This window comes from Protopterus annectens, chromosome 7.part0, assembly GCF_019279795.1.
Source record: "Protopterus annectens isolate FY-2018-M chromosome 7.part0, PAN1.0, whole genome shotgun sequence".
Taxonomy (NCBI): domain Eukaryota; kingdom Metazoa; phylum Chordata; order Ceratodontiformes; family Protopteridae; genus Protopterus; species Protopterus annectens.
Genome location: NC_056739.1, coordinates 1,704,504,265 through 1,704,523,697, shown reverse-complemented (window position 1 = coordinate 1,704,523,697; position 19,433 = coordinate 1,704,504,265). Strand labels below are relative to the sequence as shown.

The following is a 19,433-nucleotide window of genomic DNA, read 5'->3' as shown; positions in this document are numbered from 1 at the left end:
CCGTAGTCATTGGGTATTACTGTGAACAGAGATGTGATGTCTAATGTTACAAAAGTCTTTACCCAAATGTTTTAGGTACCATTCATGTAATTTAAGCAAAAAATCATTTGTATCTTTCAGTATACTGGAACATCTTTGCAAATAGTGACTCAAAGATTTTTGTAAAAATTTAGAAATTGGTTCCATCATCCATCCACCTCCTGAGACTATTGGTCTCAGGGGGGATTCTCCAAAGATTTGTGAATCTTTGGAATCCCATAAATCTGAGGGATTCTTGAGCAAGTAGTTAAAAAGTTCTATTGTGATGTCATTAGATAGCTGAAGGTCATAGAGATACAAACTTTTTAGAGTTTAAAATTTCAGCTTCAAGTAATAATATGATGTTCATAGAAGTATATAAAAAGGAAGGAAGGAAAGATAGAAACTACTATCTATAGGAAAGATGTGCATGTTAGCAGATATGTTAACAGGCACTGTATGCATGCACCTCACACCTTTAAAGGTGTCATGAAGACACAGTTAATTACGAGTAGGTTGAATACTGAAGAAAGGAAATTCGATGAGCAAATTAAGAACATGATGCAAAAGTTCATAGAGAATTGTTATTCAGATGAAACCCTAAAAGAGGTTTATGAGGATGTGTTTAAGGAATGACAAAGTAAATACAAACCCATTTTGGGGCGAAGTGGAATACAGGAAATAGAATTAATGAAAGGAAAGGATAATATAATTAGGCACGTTACTACTTTTAATGTCAATACAAAAGAAGTGAGGCAGGTAATAGAAAAAAAAATTGGATAATATTGATGGCTATGCTGGAAAATGATAGGTGAAAAACCCTCTTTTGCTTATAGGAACTCTGAATCCTTGAAAAGAAAATTATGTTACAAGGATTTTAAGCAAGCAAAAAAAAAGTGTCATATTAGCAGAATGGGGACTATGAAATGCCTTAATTGTAGTTGTTGCAATGATATTTATGATGACACAAATATTTTTAAACACCCCTCAATAGGCAGGGAATTTTTATTTAACAGCTCTGCAACTTGCAGTATAGCTCAGGTGGTCTATTTTGCCACATGCGTGGCTTGTCCATCATGTTATGTGGGGAAGACCACCAGAAAACTTAGAGAACAAATAGTAGAGCACAAGTCAGAGATTAGGAGAAATGTTAATACGAATGCTTTATGTAAACATGTGGTAGAAAATTATCAGAAACACCATTTTAACGTTTAGAGTGATAGAAATTGTAACTATGGGAAGTAGAGGTGGTGATATGAATAATATTTTAGAAATAACGGAATATGAGTGGATACGTAGGTTGCAAGCAGACTGCAAACCAGGTTTGAATAATGCAGTCAGCTTAAAACCAAACCTATATTAGTGAAAAGACGGAGGAAAATTTTGTAAAATTTGTATGTTTCTTTTAAGTATTCATTGTTTTAATTAGTTTTTATAGTTTTACATGTGGGAAAATGTTTTAGGAATTATGATAGGCTGGCTGGTATGATGTGATTTTAAGTAACTCCTATTTAAATTGTGATGCATGTACTTTCTTCATAGCACTGATGAAAGGTGGTTAGCCTGAAAGCTTTGCACCTCACATCACGTCTCAGAGACCCTAACGACAGCATCTCTAGTTCTTCTAGTCTGTGGTCATATTCTTTATCCTCATTCCCATACACACTTTCCTCTGGATTCCTTTCAAAAGAGTCAATGTTCATTACTTCATACTCCAGAACTGCAATGCACTAAAGCCCACTCTTGTCTGCTCCTTGTGATTTGTGTATTTTTTTTTTACTTTTCTATTGTTTTATTTCCTACCCCAATCCTATGTCTATGATGCACCTCACCCCTCACATCTTACTTTAAATGTGTAAATATATAGACAGGCAACAAGCTGTAAAATGGCAAAGATCCATCTCTATATACCTTCCCACTTCCACAATAGTCCCACAAGGATCCATTCTTGACTCTCTGCTATTCAATATTTTTATCAATAGCTTATATTCATCTTCTTGTGAAGGCGTTTTGATTATATGTGCAGATGACGCTACAGCTGCTCTTCAAACACTAACTCTCCTCCAAATCACTCAAGCTGTTATCTCCAATGACACCTGGCTTACAAAGCATCTTTCAAAACCTTTTTGGCAAATGGCACTGAAATTGAATTAGTCCACCATACTAAACTATTAGAAATAGTAATAGATTTAGATTTGACCTACACATCCAATAGCAAGAAAACCCATTAAAACTAGACATGCTATTCAGAAAGAAATATTTTCTGAGCACATCCACAAAAATTAATATAGATAAAACCTACCTTCTGCTCTCCCTACTCTATGGAGCAAAAATTTACAATCCTCCATAAAAAACAAACTTGAAAGCTGCTGCAACAAAATTACCAAGTTTGCTACTAATTCATCCTCCTTTACCCATCAGTGCAAAGCTCTGCACACACTTAGTTGGCTGGAGCTCCCCTCCACCTCTCCAACATTCAACTTACAAACAATACATAAAATCATACATAGACCATTAGCCTGCCTAGCTCTTACCCCTTTAGTCAACATACATTTCCCTAAAAGAACTCTTACATCAGAAGATAAATCACTTCTCACCATAAATAAACTGATTAAATCCACTGGACAAAAAAGGAACTCCTTACCTCTAACCAACAGAACTACTTCTAACTTACCCACCTTTAAATCCCTAAAAGAATATGTTACAAAATCTTGGACCTGCTCTTGTGCCAATCTTGCCTGAACTTACTCACTATACTTCACTCACCCTCTTCAACCCAAATCACACTTCACAACCCTCTCCAGCATCCTACTCTACTCCTTTCTTTTGTTTGTTCCACTGCCTTACCTTATCCATTTCATCTCTACAGACCTTTCCTCCACCTCTTTCTCTTTCATCCCTACTCACCTAAGCTACCTGAAGACACCCTGCACTCTTATCTATAATATGAGCACCATCTCTCATATTAAGAGATCACACAATTTCCCCTTACTCTCTCTCTCTAATCATGTAAACTCTAATATCTCTTTAAATATCTTATTAGAATTATCTCAGGTCTCACTTATCACATACCAATCTATGTAACAAATAATATGACTATTGACTTTTTCCTCATATATTTTCTCCAACTCATGTTACGGTTTTTCATTGCAGTCTACTATGAAACATATGCTCTGTTTTTCTCATTCTTACGTTTTGTAGTGCAACATGATACTTTGTGACTTAAAATATCTGTACTTGATTTTAGAAAGATTGTGACTGGGAAGCTTTTGTCCCCAGGCCTCTGATGAAAATGGGCACTTACTGGCCTAGTCGGACTTTCCCAGGAAACAAATGTCAAATAAATAAATGTTATCTTTTCAAACCAGCTCAACTCAGTGCCGCCTCTTTTGAGCTAAGATGGATCCTGCTCCTAGAATAAAGCCACTTTGTCAGGTCTCTCTCCTGCCCCCTAGCTGTTGCCAAAACCCTCTCTATTGTCCAGTGCTGTTGGTGTTGCCATTATTCACAAACCTCTCATTCATCAATAAGCTGGTTGCTGGCACAAGAAACTCTTCTGAGAATGGTATCACCAACCTCCTGTCCTAGTTATCTCTGCCACTTGCCCTATCTTGTTTGTTACGGTTTCAACTGAATGCTACCTCCATTCTCCTCTCCTGGTAACTCCCTGTTACACATTGGCTCCATGGCACAGCAGAAAGATTCAGCCTACAACCCAGATGACCAAGATTCAATTAGTGGCCCCAACAAGATGACAAAGGAAAGGGAAAAAAATGAAAGGGCTCTGCCTGTCTCACTCTTTAGGCTAAGAGGTGGGGATGGCATGCTACGAAGGAGTATAGCTGATGTGCGGCAAGTGTTACCAGACAATGTAATGCAATGCAGAACAGGTCAGACATGAGGGTCCCTCATAAGAGACAATTTGCTAATGGGGTGGAGGAGCATGGCTTCGCAGTGCCCCACTGCATCCTCTTTGGAGGAGAGGCCCCAAGACAGGCATGACACCATGGTGCTGGGGACATCTGTCTCGGTAAGTAAATCCATGAAGTGAGTCTGGAACCTACAAGAGGGAATTAGGACATAAAATCTATCTGCTCACAGTATGACACTCTTCTTATTCACTCCGACCCTTGCCAATGGCAGGTAAAGGGGAACTTATTGGTCAACTAGGTATCAGAGGAGGACAGCTGGTCAGTGGAAGGAGATGAAATAAAAACTATTTCTTTTGCCTTGTCTGATATCAACTGAACTGTCTCTCCTAACAGAATAATGAAGTCCACATGCATCACAGGCTGTCCACCCCCTCACACTTGCTGACAACCACTGTCATATCCTCCCATGACTTCCTACAATTGATTCTCAAGACAGGTTTCATTGTAATTCAGTGCAATTCAGTCTTTCCTATCTTTTTTAAGACACTTAATCCCCTTGGAGACGGAGTCATCAGTTACCAAAACACATACTTCTCTCCCTATACTGGCTCTTGTGTCCTTTACTTCCTGCTGTTTGTCCCCACACTCCTATATGTATCCCTTCCCACTCTAGTTTTATTACTTCCCAGCCCTCCTCACCATCTTTGCTGGCTTCTTTTATCACTGTGATGCAAATGAGCCCTTTGCCTTCCATCCTGCATGCATCTTACAAGCCTTTAACTTATGTTCCTCACAACATCTGTCATTTCCATCTCCTTAAGTACCCCCCCCCCCAACTAGCCTCCTTCCTCCTACCCTTGTGCTGCTGGCTCCTGTATGACTGCATTTGGCACAAAGTCCCCTATGCCAGTTGTCACTGTTGCCTGCACCTGTCCCCTCCAACCTGGCTTCCTTCTCATTGTCCTATCTTACACAGCTACATCTCTCCCTCTCTCTCCCTCCACTTACTCTGCAGCAAACCCATTTGTCTGCAATCCTAGTAAAACTTCTGCCTTACTCCCCCAACAATTCCCACCCTATCCTAGCTACAGACCCCTTGTTGCCTCCCAAGTCCTTTTATAACCAGTCCACTAACATCTATTGCCTACATTCTCCCAGACGCTTCCTCATTTCCTTCAGACGCAGCATCCTTTGCCACCCAAATCTTCACAAGCTAAACTACTGCCCCACATGCTAAGCACATCACCCACCTCTATTCCAGTCTACTTGTTAGGTCTACCCAATTCTATTCAAGTTGTCCCACAGTCAGATCTCTCAATTACTTCTTTTTGTTCCATTTTCTAAATGTGTACATATGTATATTTTGCCCATAAGTTAGGCTTTGATACCAATTGAAAATGACACAGTTTATGTCTGGGTTTCTCTGAACTTAAAGCAAACTTTATGAATGTTTGCCTTGACTTCTGTAAAGTATGGACTCTGTCTCTCACTGGAGATTGACAGGCAGCTGAAAGGACCTGGAGTACAAAATCTTGACTAAATCAGAAAGGTGATAGGAAGCAAAGAATAGTAGATAGGTGATCTACAAATGAAACAGCAGTAATAGCAGGATTCCAAAGGAAACAACCGAGGGACCATTTTTCTTTGGCATCTTTTATAAGAAATCAAAAAGGACCACTGAACTAGCTCAACGTAATTGGGAATGACAATAAGACAGGGAGAATAAGGGGATAACAAGATAAAAAGGACCTGAGGAAACTGGCAAGTGAACTAAGAAATGCCAACTGACATTTGAACACATGTGAAGGATAAAGCACATCACAAAGCTCTAATAACCCCAAAATGCAAAACACACTAACAGAAATTATACTAAAACCACAGATCACATAAAAGACCTTGATATTGCAGTTACAGAAAAAAAGAACCACTACGAATTAAGTCAAAATCCTGTAGTCAAGTCCAGTAAGACAGTGGGGCCTGCATCAGGAGGTGACATTATCTCTACAGATTCCTGGGATCAGATTCCAAATAGACTTCAGTTTCCACTGTCCATATGGAGACAAGGGAATCAAAGCAAGTGAAAACAACAGCTGTCAGGGTAATAAATGGACAAAAGATAAGACAAGATGTTAGAGAAGTCAAATCTATTTCCACTTGAGGATTGTAAGAAAGGGGAGACATGTTATTGGTGCACAAGACATTTTGGGGCAGTGTGATGTCATACAGCTTCTGAGGAAAAACAGAGGATACAGGAGGTAGCATACCTAGTTGAACAAGGATACAAGTTCAACCAAGAATTAGAAAGCACTTTTTAATAGCAGCTGTAGAACAAAGTGGAATTTAACACCACACAAACATTTACTCAGCAAATAGAAAGGATGAAGACAGGCATCTCAATGAAAACAGTTCTATAAGCAGGACTGACTAGACAGCCAACACTTCTTTCAGTTGTCATAATCATTTAATACAACTTCAGTGCGGACATTCTTAAAACAAGCACCATCAGAAATCATGCTCCTAGCAGACTGATATTTGACAGAGCATTATCTGAGAACTTGAGGATCATCTTATTACAAAACACAGTGAAGTTATCAAATAATTTAGAAAGTGTTTGCTTGGCCACTAAAAGCCATTGCTTTTCTGCAGCAAAGGAAATGAAGAGATGTTTTATTCTCAAATTAATGCACTAAATTCATGTAGAACGGAGCCTGGGAGATAGAAAGAAATGTAGGTTAGCTATGAAAAACTAAATATTGCTTCTGACAAAGTCTTAAATCCCCAGTACCTTGCAGACAGAAGTGATGGCCACTAAGAGCGTCTTCCAAAAGAAAAGAAAATCTGAGCTGTCAAACCAACAATCAGAGAACAGGTAAGCTGGTCACTCGGGAAATTCAAGCCCGAAGCAGCAAGTTTTTTTTTTTTTTTTTCCAGAATTGGGTAAATATTGCAAAACCCCTTTAAGGAACTGCATGACCAACAAACACTGTGCCTATGTGCGAGCAGCCAGTGTAGGTTTGTTTATACTGTTTGCAGTCTCTTCTGCTTCATCGCTGATTTATGTACGTTTTCCTACGCTGATCCGTTAGATATTCCAACTTTACTCCACTATTTTCATCTACCTGCCACTATATGAGAATCCAGTCTGCACCTATATACAGATAAAAGCACCACCACTGCTTACATTTGCACAGTGTCACAGGAAAATCCCATTAGCAGCAAAAAAGCACTGCATCAACATACATTTGCTTGATGCTACATAAAGCATTTAGACTGAAAAGTTTTGCATGAATACATCTCAGCATTTCATGTGTAAGGTGCTGAAGAGAGAAAGCATACACTGGCATGCAGTGAATGGATGTTACATATGATTTGCTCCACATTAAGTGTTCACCATGTCTCTATCATGCTGTTGAAAACAGAAATATCCATCACTTCACAGTATAACGTGTTTACCTGTTTTCCTTGCTCCTTTCTCTATACCAGCAGCAGCCTTCAAGAAGTAAGAAATAGTTGGCTGATTTATCCTGAGGTCGTAAGTGCGATCAGGCTTGAAATACAAAACAGCAAAAGTACTTGAAAACACCATCTAAATGTATAATACGTTATTCAACATGTTAACTCTGAACAAATACACTAAGATTACACAATTGTGTCATAAAATCTACTGTAAAACACAGATCTAACTATCAGATGAATGCAAAACTAAGTCATGTATGAACTCCTGTGGCATTCCACATCATACTAATTTATAAAAAAAATAAAAAATCAGGACCACTCTCAAAATAATTAGCTGGCCCTCAGTAGATAAGTCTCTTGCTAAATCTGTGACTTTTATGTTTGTTCTTAATCAACTGGGTGGAAAGTTGCCGGGCCAACCTTTGGTCAGCTGGTGCCCTAGGCAAAAGGGCTCCACAGTGCCTCACACACCACCCAGTGCCCTTATACTGCTCTACCTACACCATCCAAATTACTATTTACTTCATTTTTCTCACACTTGTCGTACTCTTCAGTTTTTTCCTGTGGTAATTCAACACATTTTAAAGAAACCACTTCTCTACTACAAAAACAAATAATACTGAAGAAGTACCCCTGCTAGAGTAGCACCCTAGACGGCCACCTAGTTGTCCTAAGCTTAAGGCCAGCTATGGGAGTTTGGCATAATCTATGAATTAAAATTCTCTGAAATACATTAATTGAATAAACATGACATGAATTAATTCAGTAACGAAACAAACCTCAGGCACTGGAGAATTATGGTCCCTCCTCCTAAACTTAATTAACTTTGAGGTCAAGCACCCTTAGAGAAACTGGAATACTCATATGGCAAATAAATGGGGTTTCACCACACAACTAACATCCATTTATAGAATAGCAGACTAGAAGTCTAACTCTGAATATTTGTCAAAACCCATAGCAACAATGATCTGCAGACACACTCAAAAAAAAAAAAAAAAAAACACAAATTGATCAAAAACAAATTCAGTAACTCACTTTTTGGGAGTTCTTTTTTCTGTGGGTGCAAACTTTGCTCCCTGCAACTTCAGATTTAAATAGATGACTAAGTGAAAGGAGCAAACTTCACACATATTGACCTCGTTCAAGGAATTCAAGTTTTGGCCAAGTGTTGTGACTTGAGCATTTGCCTACTACAAAACTGGTAGGATACTCAAAAGACAGAATCTCTCAGTGATGCCATATTTAAGAATACGTACATCTATGTGATTCATTTCAGAAGATTTTGATGCAAGTTTAACAAGAAAGCCAAGTGAAATTGCTAAAAATTATGTCCATGGTGAAATATTTACACCATCATCTGAAATGGAGATTACTTGATAATGCAAATCAAATATATGAAGAAAACAATTTCTTCATAACTAATAACAGCTAACTACTGACATCAGGATGACATTACTGTAATTCGAGTTCCCAAACTCTCTTCAGACACACATGCATCACTTCTTGTTTTATCTTTTCTGATGGTAACACTTGAACATTGCCATTAGAATGTTAGATGACACATGGCTGAATCACAGTTCATCACAGTAAACTACACAGAACTGGCACTTTATGAAATTTACCAGGTGTTCATTCAACATCAAATACATTAATCAGTTTAAATTATCGGAGGACTCGATGCTTTTTATTTTAATGTATTTTTGCTCATTTTACTTATATTTTGGATAGCAGAACTTTACTGGATGAATTTCTGATACGTGTCTTTTAGGTTTTTTGGGGTTTTTTTTTTTCTGAAGCCCTGCTCGCTTCACAGCATTCTCTCTCTCTTGCTGTCTGAAATGATCCATAACTTCAACACTGGGCTTTTAAATTTTTCAGCTCCCCACAAAAAAACAACTCTAAGGCATCTTATAACATTCTGAGATCCTGCTGACCTCATAGTACAATACAGCTCCCTCATTGAAGGGAAATGATTTCAACAACATTTTTGGGAACTCTCCCCTTCTCTATGGAACATGCATTCATAATGTCTTGACGGAGTGAGACATTCTAGGAATGCAGCACACCTCAAAGCTGTTATTACTGAACCGCTGTATGAAATCAGACACTTGGAATATACTGCACCTGCTAGAATAGCATCACCTGGTGCAATCTACGGCTTATTTTACCTCTCTTTTTAGGGCATTTTACACATGGTGTACAACTCTTACATCATGCCTCCTTAAGTACTTCTCTGGCAGCACCACTTTCTCATTTAATTAAGGCCTTTTACTAAGCAGAATGCTGTAGTGCACATTTTGTATGTTCTACCTTATATTTCAGTTAAGGTGCTATTACTTGTTTAATTAAACATCCACATGCTCTTACCTTCTCACCAGTGCTCTGTCTAGGCTGCTGCTGCACTGTGCTTGTGCAGTCTTCCTGATTCTCACTATCTCCCACTTCCATTCCCCAACTGCCCCACTACTCACTACTTTTATACCCTACTATCAACACTTGCGTAGCTCCACTCTGTCCTTCTCCCTTAAAGAAACCAGTATATGACCTCCCCACTATCTGTCCCAGGGGACTCATACACAACAGCCACCCTTGCTCTAACTTTAAACAGAGCAAGTCTATAATCTCACACTAATACATCAGTAGCCCCCCCACAAGTCCATTTAAATCTTACACTCATTTAACATTTCAAATATTCTAGTAACAAGTAAAAAATCAGTACACCCATTTTATCATCCTTTACAAAATATGATACATATCCTTACTCTGCAACTATAATGCTACCACCAAACCAGCTTTTACAAAACAACTGCATCTCAGTAGTCCCTAAAAATAACAGCTTCCTTGCTATCTTCCCACTTTCCAAATTCCCTCTCATTCATGAATATTTCAATAACTTGCATATTACTACCTCTTTTAACTCAAAGCATTTCACCACACTACCTATGACTGTAAACAATACTCTTTACCTACTATTCTTGTAACCCAATTTCCTCCCTTTCAACTCCAACTTCCTCCCAATACCAGACTCCCAGATTATGCTACACCTTAATAATAACCCAACACCTGGCAGCTATGTCCAAACTGGAGTCGCCCAATGAGTAGTCTATACTCAAATAAGCCAAGCAATCCATCCCTCACGTTCATCCCCCTAGGGTAACCCAAAAAGAAAAAAAAACTCTTTCCACCCTGTTCATTTATTACATTTCTTTATTAATGCACCCTATCACAAATTCACACAAAAACAAATCCAGTGTCAAGGATACCTTCAACAGTTCCACCTAAGTATAAATTGAAAAGAACTTTGAAGCGAGAGTTCAAGAGGGCATAACACTGTTCAAAGGTAAAATGGTGGGGTTCGCAGGGCAAATTTAAGCATAAACAAACAATCTACCAAAAACTACCATCCTTAATATAGGAAGCTTGCCAAATGAATCCAGTTGTTCCAGTTTATTTCCATGTATCCACAACTCAGATACTGTTGATATCACAGAGTTATGGGTGAAAGCCAACACTCCAAAACTAAAACACTTCCCTGGTCACAAATACCTCTCTAGCGTCAGAAAGGGATTACAGTTTGAGAAGGTACCCTGCTCCTTCTAAAAAAATAACACTGAAGCCTCAGTCCATGCACAAAATACTTCCCAAAATTATCCATGACCCTAACTGGCTAGCTATGAATTTACAACTGAACAACTAAAACAGCCTACTACTAGTCAGCTATGTCTCAATTCTCAGGACAACCTAGCCCAAGCTGAGACAATTTTATTAATCAATTTCTCAGCACACAAAACATCTCAATGATATAATTGTTAAGAGTATATTTTAACCTGAGCTTTCTCAGTCCCACCAGCCCAGTCAGTTTGGACTTGCTCAGTGCACTCTGGCCTAATACAACAATTTTTTTTGGCTCTTGGCAGCTGACTGTCAGGTGCTGTCAGATCTGCTCCTTGTTCTCTGGATCTACTGCACCTGCCTTGACCTCCCCTGGGCTCTAACTGACCCACATATGGGGTCAATGAGGAAATAAAGGACTCTGGTGCAGTTTCACACTGCTGACAAGGCGTGTTTTTCTGTTATACCCTTGCCCCCCCCCACAAAGCACATAACCATTGAACATAGAATGGTGAGAGTGGTGGAAGTGCAATGGTGATGTACTAACATATCTTTCCACCTCAGCAGCGACTCAGTCAATAGCCCCCACCTATCCCCATTAATAATGTTCCACCCCCACTCATCCTTGGTCTTTGCTATGGATCAAATGCCAGGTGTACCCTACCCTCAAGCCATTCTTCCTCTGCCAGCACCTCAGATGTCTCAGCCACTTATCAATTGTGTGTTGCCTGAACTATGGTCATGGCTTTATCTCTCTCTGTCAAGGCACTGGCCTGACCTTGGCCTAATGCATCTAATTAAAAAAAATGCAAGCCCCAATTTCATTTCATAGAAACATTCTTTTCTCAACCTAACAGCAAACACAATTTCTAACATGGGCAATCATCCTTCTACCTTTAGTGATCACTGTCCCATAACTTTTAAACTAAGTACACGAAACAATAAATGCCCCCCCAACCATTAACCACCTTCAGCCCTAAACTACAAAGAACTCTCTAAAACTAACTGGCAACTCTTCCTTACCAGCAATGACACCTAAAATTATCAACTACACGCATATTATTAAAAGTACAAGATAACCACATTTCAAAATTATCAACTTTTGCAAAAAATAAGCATAACCAATGGTTTAATAAAAAAATGAAAGCTCACTACAAGCAAACAACAAAATGTAGTTACAAAGCACTGCATAAAAATAATAGTACACCAAAAGACCTATGTTTGCAGAAAAAGATTACATGATAGAATTCAAAGGAAAACTTAGAACTACAGAACATTCTTACACAAATGCAGCTCAACAGATGTACTTCAGTGATATAGCAATATTCTATAACATCAAGCAGAAACTGGGCACGATTCCTGCGTATAACTGAAAAGGATTATCATCAAATAGAAATAGAGAGGTCATGGCTTACTTTCACAGTGATCCTGATAGGCAGTGGAATTCCTTCCTTGATGTCTTTTGTTTTCTCATTAAAATCTTTGCAGAACTGGCCAATTGGAATGCCCCTCTGTATAAACAAAGACATAAAAATAATAAAGAATCAAACACTACGACTGCAACATTTAAAACTAGCAGCATATATACCTTTGCATTAAAGGAGCAGTGTTTATGACATTACATGGAAGGCAAAAACAAATAGTCCATTAGAAAGCAGAATAAAAATATAAAGAAACCAAAATTACACACTTGCCACAATGAAAGATCTGGAACGGAGGTTTCATCTGTCAATCAAGACATCTATGGTGGTAGGACCTATGCACGTGGGAACCTGAAACTAACAGACTAATAGGAACCTTCTCCTTACAAATAAAAATAGAAGGACCCTCCAAAAATCTTAGTTAGCCTGCACTAAGACAGAACAATAAAATTATAAAAGATTCAACAAGAACAAAATGTAGTCCTCCTGGACCTGCCCAGACTGAAACAAAGGGAAAGTGGATGAGTAATGTTGGCAAAGATGGAGCAACCTATCTAGATCTAGTGCTACAGTAAGCAACTTTCATGTCTAAAATGGAACATTCTGCCTCGTCATCCAGTATGACAAAAGTTTTAAGTTTATTCACCTGGGGGCTTATCTTGGGAATATTCTCCTAATTCTGGGGTGCCAATGAATAACCTAGACTTTGAAATCACATCTATCTAGCAAATATATTTTGCAATACCCACATAGCTGCTTTATACACATTTCCCAAAGAGTACTACTCTGGTTGAGAGGATTTTAAGCATTAAGAAAAAGCTATTTTGAATTCTGACAGCAAAATTTAACACAATCTAAAAAAACAGCTTTGACAAGGTGGCAAACTCTACAGCTTGGTTTACTTTTAAAAAATGAATATTTTCAGATTAAATTAATTTCAATGGACATGGCATTTGTCCCCAACCAAGGTACCACAAGGAAATGTCACACTATCTATGCACCTGAACCTGCAGAAATATCTGGACTTTTCATCACTGATAAAAAATGTCACTAGTCATCACTGGAAAGCGAGTAATCATGTAGCCAGATAGTGAAAGGTCTTGATGAAGCTTACTGATCAACCAATTCAGAAAGATTGAGAACTACCACCAGTATAGAAGTTTATCCATAAGATAAGGGCAAAGCAATGAAAGCCAGACTTGCCATGGCCAATATGGATCAACGTGAATGACCTGGTCTTTTTTTTTTTTTTTTAAGTTTAGCCTTTTGAACAAACTTTGGGATTAGAAGAAATTGGGTGAAAACCATAAAGGAGTTCCAAAGCAAATTATGTATGAATGTACTGTGGGGATATTCTCCAGAGGAAGAAATAAAGGAAAAGTTGCTACATTTAACATTGGTCAAGGGTAAAACCAAGTCAAAGCAAGGCTTCTCCCAGTTATGGAAGTGCTTATGCTCTACAGTCTGGCTAATAGAACACTTGTGCAACAGTAGTTAGCACCTCAGTATGTCTGCTAAAACGAAAGCACACAAATATTGGGTTTCTTAAGCATTCTAGGATGTGTGCTGCCCTTTCAGTAAGCTGCATTTTAAAAGTTAATGATTAAAAAGCTGCATGGACAGGTGGTGAACATACCAAAAAAATCATCCACCATTCCGTGTGCAGACTGACTTGGTGATGGAATGCAGCAGTATGACACATGACATGAGATAAAGGTATGCCAGAAGACCGAGATGATTGTTAGTAGAATTCACCATGCAGTATCGCAGTGTAACAAATCACTGTCAGGGTTAACCATTTACCCAAGAGGGTATGAGTATTATCGGGAAAACTCTTTCAGCAAGTAACTTCAGCTTCCTGTAGCAGAAAGCCTTCTTAACAAAAATGCATGCTACTGAATGACTGTGCACTGTTTATTCAAGCTGTAAATAGCAGTGAATAGGACCCAGCAGTGAATAGGACCCACATGGGAAAACAAGAAAGATATATGAAAACTCAAATTGGCCTTGACCTGGGCAAGGCAGTATCTCAAAATTAATTTTTACACTGAAGCTTGCTTACTATAAAAGTCATTATATTCTCTCCTTCTCAGTTACTTCCAGTGTACTGTTGCAGTCTATCACCGATGTAACTAAAAATTCAGCATTAACTTTTCTCCATATTTTGGGTCACTGCAAAATCTAAACAGAACGCATTCAGAATCAGGCCCCTGAAATTCAAATGTAGTGTCAAGTGTTGAAGGCACAAGTCATCGCTTAATACAAACCGACGTGCATATAAACATACAGATGTAAATTATATGCCACATGTGCTAATAAAGCCATGGATGGTTAAACACAGTGTTCCAACTGCAGCTACAAAATTACTATTGATCGCAATGCCCCTACCTGAAAGGGTCTTCATTTAGTTATGACCTCAAATCAAGGAGTACAAGACTCAAGTGGGATGAAATGGATGGGTAATGAGCACAGTTCAATAAACTGGCAAACTGTATTGTATGTTCCCACAAACTGTCCTAGCCCCAGTTGTCCACCATGATTACCTTCATCTCTGGTGTACAACACTGTGCAGCAAAGTACAAACAGCACACCTCTCAGCTGCAAAGATTTACAAATAATACTATTATTTTGGTGCTCATATTTTCCTATGCTCCTCCAAGATTTACTGACCTTCATAAGCTCAGGACCTGTTTAAAGGGGGCCATACATTGTTGTATAATAGAAGAAAGCCCTTAGAAATATTCTTTATCGCTAACAGAGGATCTAGTACAGTAACACCATCTACTTCTCTGTCTCTTTCAGACTCTTGCTATGATTTTTTAAACATCACTAGTATGACTTTAACGTTAAGAAACTGAGAAGCATGCCTGTAATTTAGACTGTGTAGACACGTACTTATGTCATTTAAGTTTACAATGCACAGTGCTTCCCATGCATATTATCCTACAGCTAACACCACAACAATGTTGAATTATTCTACTGTATAATATATGGTGCACAGTGGTGCTGTTCTGCACTGCAGGGCTTATGACTCACTTTAATATAGCATGTACAATGCTACTGTGCTGTGTGCCCTACCTATAAAACATAACAGCCTTAAACAATCCAAAGGTAAACGAAAAATGGAATCTACAATTTGTTACTTGAAAACAAGTACATATAACTATTAAAGATGTCTACTCACAATTTCTCTGGTATATTTTCTGGATGTCAGTTAAGATTGTTCTTTTTACTGTAGGACATTCTCTGCTATACTCTATTATTTTTAAAATGTAAAAACGCCTGTATCCTCTTGTAAAACTCAAACCAAGGTAAATAAATGGCTAAACATTAATAGTAGTAACAATGCTGCAGAGAAAAGAGAAAGCATGCCAAACAGTAAATCACCGATGGCCATATTTTCATTTTTCCACAGCTTTGCGACTGTGAACTTAAATATACTAACTACTTAAATATACTAAGTAAGGGGAGTGGGTAGTACTTAGTAATATTTAAGTAGGGGGAGTGTGTAGGGGGGCTTGCAAAAATAAAATAACTTTTGGAGGAATATGTTCTGACATATGATAGACAAAATGTGATTCAAGTAAATATACTTTACATTAAACTTTTTCTGTGTTGTGTGATTAGATAAAATGAGTGTTAGATCTATATATATATATATATATATATATATATATATATATATATATATATATATATATATATACACACACACACACACACATACACACACACAAAAATAAAATAATAATTATAAAATAATATTATATAAAATTATTAAAATAAAATATAAATTATATAAATATATATATATATATATATATATACATACATATACATATATTGTTATTATAATATATATTCAAATTTATAAATACATATGTATATAAACAAACGCGCGTGTGTGTGTGTGTGTGTGTGTGTGTGTGTGTGTGTGTGTGTGTGTGTGTGTGTGTGTGCGCGCATCTATCTAGGACATAAAATCAGTTACTGTTATGCGCTAGAGACATAATTCACTATATCTGAAAGTACTTCAGAAATTTACTGATTCACACTATGCACAACCATACAAAATAACTGAAAACAGTGATTACCAGGAAGGAAGTAACCCTGAAAACCCCACAGCCATGCTGCTTTAAAACATACCAACTTCAATATTACATAACAGTGAGGAAAAGGCAAATACCCTTACCTTAACTGTAGAGATTTCAGGAAAAAAAAACTTGCACCATCTCGTAGCACTGTAAGTGAACAGCACTTCACAATTTATTTACACTGCAATGCAGCAATGCTCTGTACTTCACTAATGTAGTTCATTCATTGATGTAAAATTATCCAATGAAAGGAACTAGAAAGTCAACTCCATAAAATGCAGACCAACAAAATGATTCCATATATGTTTGTATGTATATATACATACATATTGTGTGTGTGTGTGTGTGTGTGTGTGTGTGTGTGTATATATATATATATATATATATATATATATATATATATATATATATATATATATATATATAAATAAAATAAATATATAAAACACACACACACACACACACACAAGGTCTATGCAGTAAACAGTGTGAGAAGAAATTGGCCAGAACTTAAAATCTCAGTACCATCAACTAAAGGAAATACTTGTACAGCTCTGACTAGAAGGCACTAGTCTAATGACTGAATCAAAGAGACTTTCCATGGAAAATCGGTCCAGATTAGACACATTTCGCCAATCATTTAAGGCATGTAAGGCTGCATGTCTAAAATGGAAGCTGTACACAGCAGTGTTTAGAGTATCATTTTAGGGGGAGGTGGAACAAACCTTTTATTGATCCAGAACTGGTATTACAAGAAGTTTTGAAGGTACAGCAAAATGGAGGGGATGAAGTAAATGAACATTATCCTTCTCTACCTTCAGTACCTACAAAAGTGGGGAATTCAGAGTGACTTGAAAATGTCCTGTCACTTGAAACCTCTTCCCTTATTTAAACAGTGAATGGCATCCACACAGAAACAGGTTTGTAATTTGTCTAAGAGTGCGAGAAAAGATCTGGAGCTTGCTCATAGGATAAGCGACGCAGTCATTGAAGAACCAGCAGAGAGTCGCACGTGAACTGCTGGTGATCTAAAATAACGCCACAACAAGAACAGACATATTTTTCATTTACATAGGATCATAGGCAGTTACTAGGGTAATGACTCTAGGGTCCTTACAAGCCTAGCCAAGTTTTACCCTTATTTCCATGATCAGCACCTATCATCTCTGTCCAAAACAGACCAAGGTGGTACCCCTGGGATGAATTTACGGTTACTCATCCAATCATCCAGATTGCGTTTGAAGAAGGCCATTGAAGTGCTCTGCTTGACATGAAGCAGTAGTCTGTTCCAAAGGAGTGCTAATCTCTGGGAGGCAAATCTGTCCCTCCAGCAGATTCTATTAATGTCAAATACCAGGTTAAGGCCATTAGAGCTAGTGACCCATGTACTATTTGACTTGCTTACCAATAAAAGCAGGGTCAAAGCTTGCCTTATATGCAAGTCAGAGATCACATCTGAGTAGTCTGTATAAAACAGAATAAAGTGACATTGATTTCAGACAATCCTCAGAGAACGAAGACCTTGAATTTTCCTTGTGAGGAACCTATGTGGTCTCCCAATTGCTGTATCTGCTTGGAAAGGTACATACAAAAAGGGGCATTGTTCTCATTTATTGTCCTGATGAGGAAGAGTACAGGGAGGTTATAACTTATTTTTTTCCGGAGGCAATGCCCTTACTTATGAGATAAGCAACACAGAATGCCCCTCTTACCACTGTGGAGACATTGTGATCAAAAGTAAGGTTGCTGTCAACCTGTGTGCCCAGGTCTCTCACCACTGAGTGCATACTTAGGGTATTGTTATTGATGTGGTAGCTAGCAGGAACATCACTCTTACCAAAAGGGATGATAAACTCCATGCTAAAAAATGTATTAAGGCCATGACTTTGGCACCAGTCATTAGTTTGTGTAAGATCCTCTTGTAGGTTGCTGACATCGTTTGGAGATCCTATGACTGCTCCCAGTTTGCAATCATCAGCAAACTTTGTTAGCCACATATCTTTAGTTTTAGCTTGCATTTCTGAGAAATAGATTCCAAACAGTACAGGCACCAGGACTGATCCCTGTGGAACACCACTGGTTAGAGGGCTGCTGTTTGAGGTGGATTCCCCTATTTTGACTATATGGGTAACATCAGTGAGCCAGTTAGGGACCCATCTAATGATATACAGGTCGATACCTAGCTGGGTGAGTTTGTCAATTATGCCTGAGTGGGGGATAGTGTCAAAGGCTTTGGCTAAGTCTAGGTAGGCTGTATGCAAAGATTTCCCCTCATCAAGAGCCTTGGTTACTGTCTTGAAAAAGTCCACTAGGTTTAACAGGCATGATCTCCCTTTGACAAATCCATATTGAGTAGTGTCAAGTGTTTGCAGGTTACCAATATCTTTGTTGATAAAGTCCATGATGATTCTCTCCATGGCCTTGCAAATAAGGCTAGTCAGGCTAATACGTCTATAGTTCCAGGGTCAGTGGAAGCACCACCTTTGTGCAAGGGGATAACAGTAGCCTTTTTCCATTCAGCTGGGACAAAGCCAGTGCTTAAGACTATGACTGAAAGAGTACCCAATGGTGTTGCTAATTCTTGTTCGAGCCCACGTAGGACAGTCTGGGATGCTATCAGGTACCATGGATGCTGTGTTTTTGATAAACAGGCAGTATCCTGCCACAGGCACCTAAGAGGGGTGTGCCTTTATGCATAGGGAAGAGGGGTTACAGGAGAAGAGTTAGCATGATTGGCAAGCCCCCCCCCTTACTTATATACACAAACTCTGAGATTGCACTATACTGAGGGAAAGGGTACATTTCCCGATCCCCACTATAGTGCGATCTGCACTACAATGTCGAACCTTGCTATAGCGAATGTTTGCCATTGTAAGGTTCAACAATGTAGTAATCATACTTACGGTTCTGCTGAGTTTCGCACATATGTTGATCGTTGAAGTGGGATTGACTATATGATA

At 38.3% G+C, this 19,433-nt stretch overlaps 1 protein-coding gene across 3 annotated transcripts in view; it reads right to left on the bottom strand.

Annotated features, from left to right (window-relative positions):
* MRPL11 (mitochondrial ribosomal protein L11) overlaps nucleotides 1-19,433 on the bottom strand; it is a 206,243-nt gene that overhangs the window by 155,550 nt on the left and 31,260 nt on the right. For all 3 annotated transcript variants that reach the window (XM_044078222.1, XM_044078221.1, XM_044078223.1), the window contains exons 3-4: nucleotides 12,374-12,469; nucleotides 7,344-7,437 (exon numbers count right to left, since the gene is read on the bottom strand). In XM_044078222.1, the coding sequence (XP_043934157.1) occupies nucleotides 7,344-7,437; nucleotides 12,374-12,469 (190 nt within the window). The remainder of the gene's footprint in view (nucleotides 1-7,343; nucleotides 7,438-12,373; nucleotides 12,470-19,433) is intronic.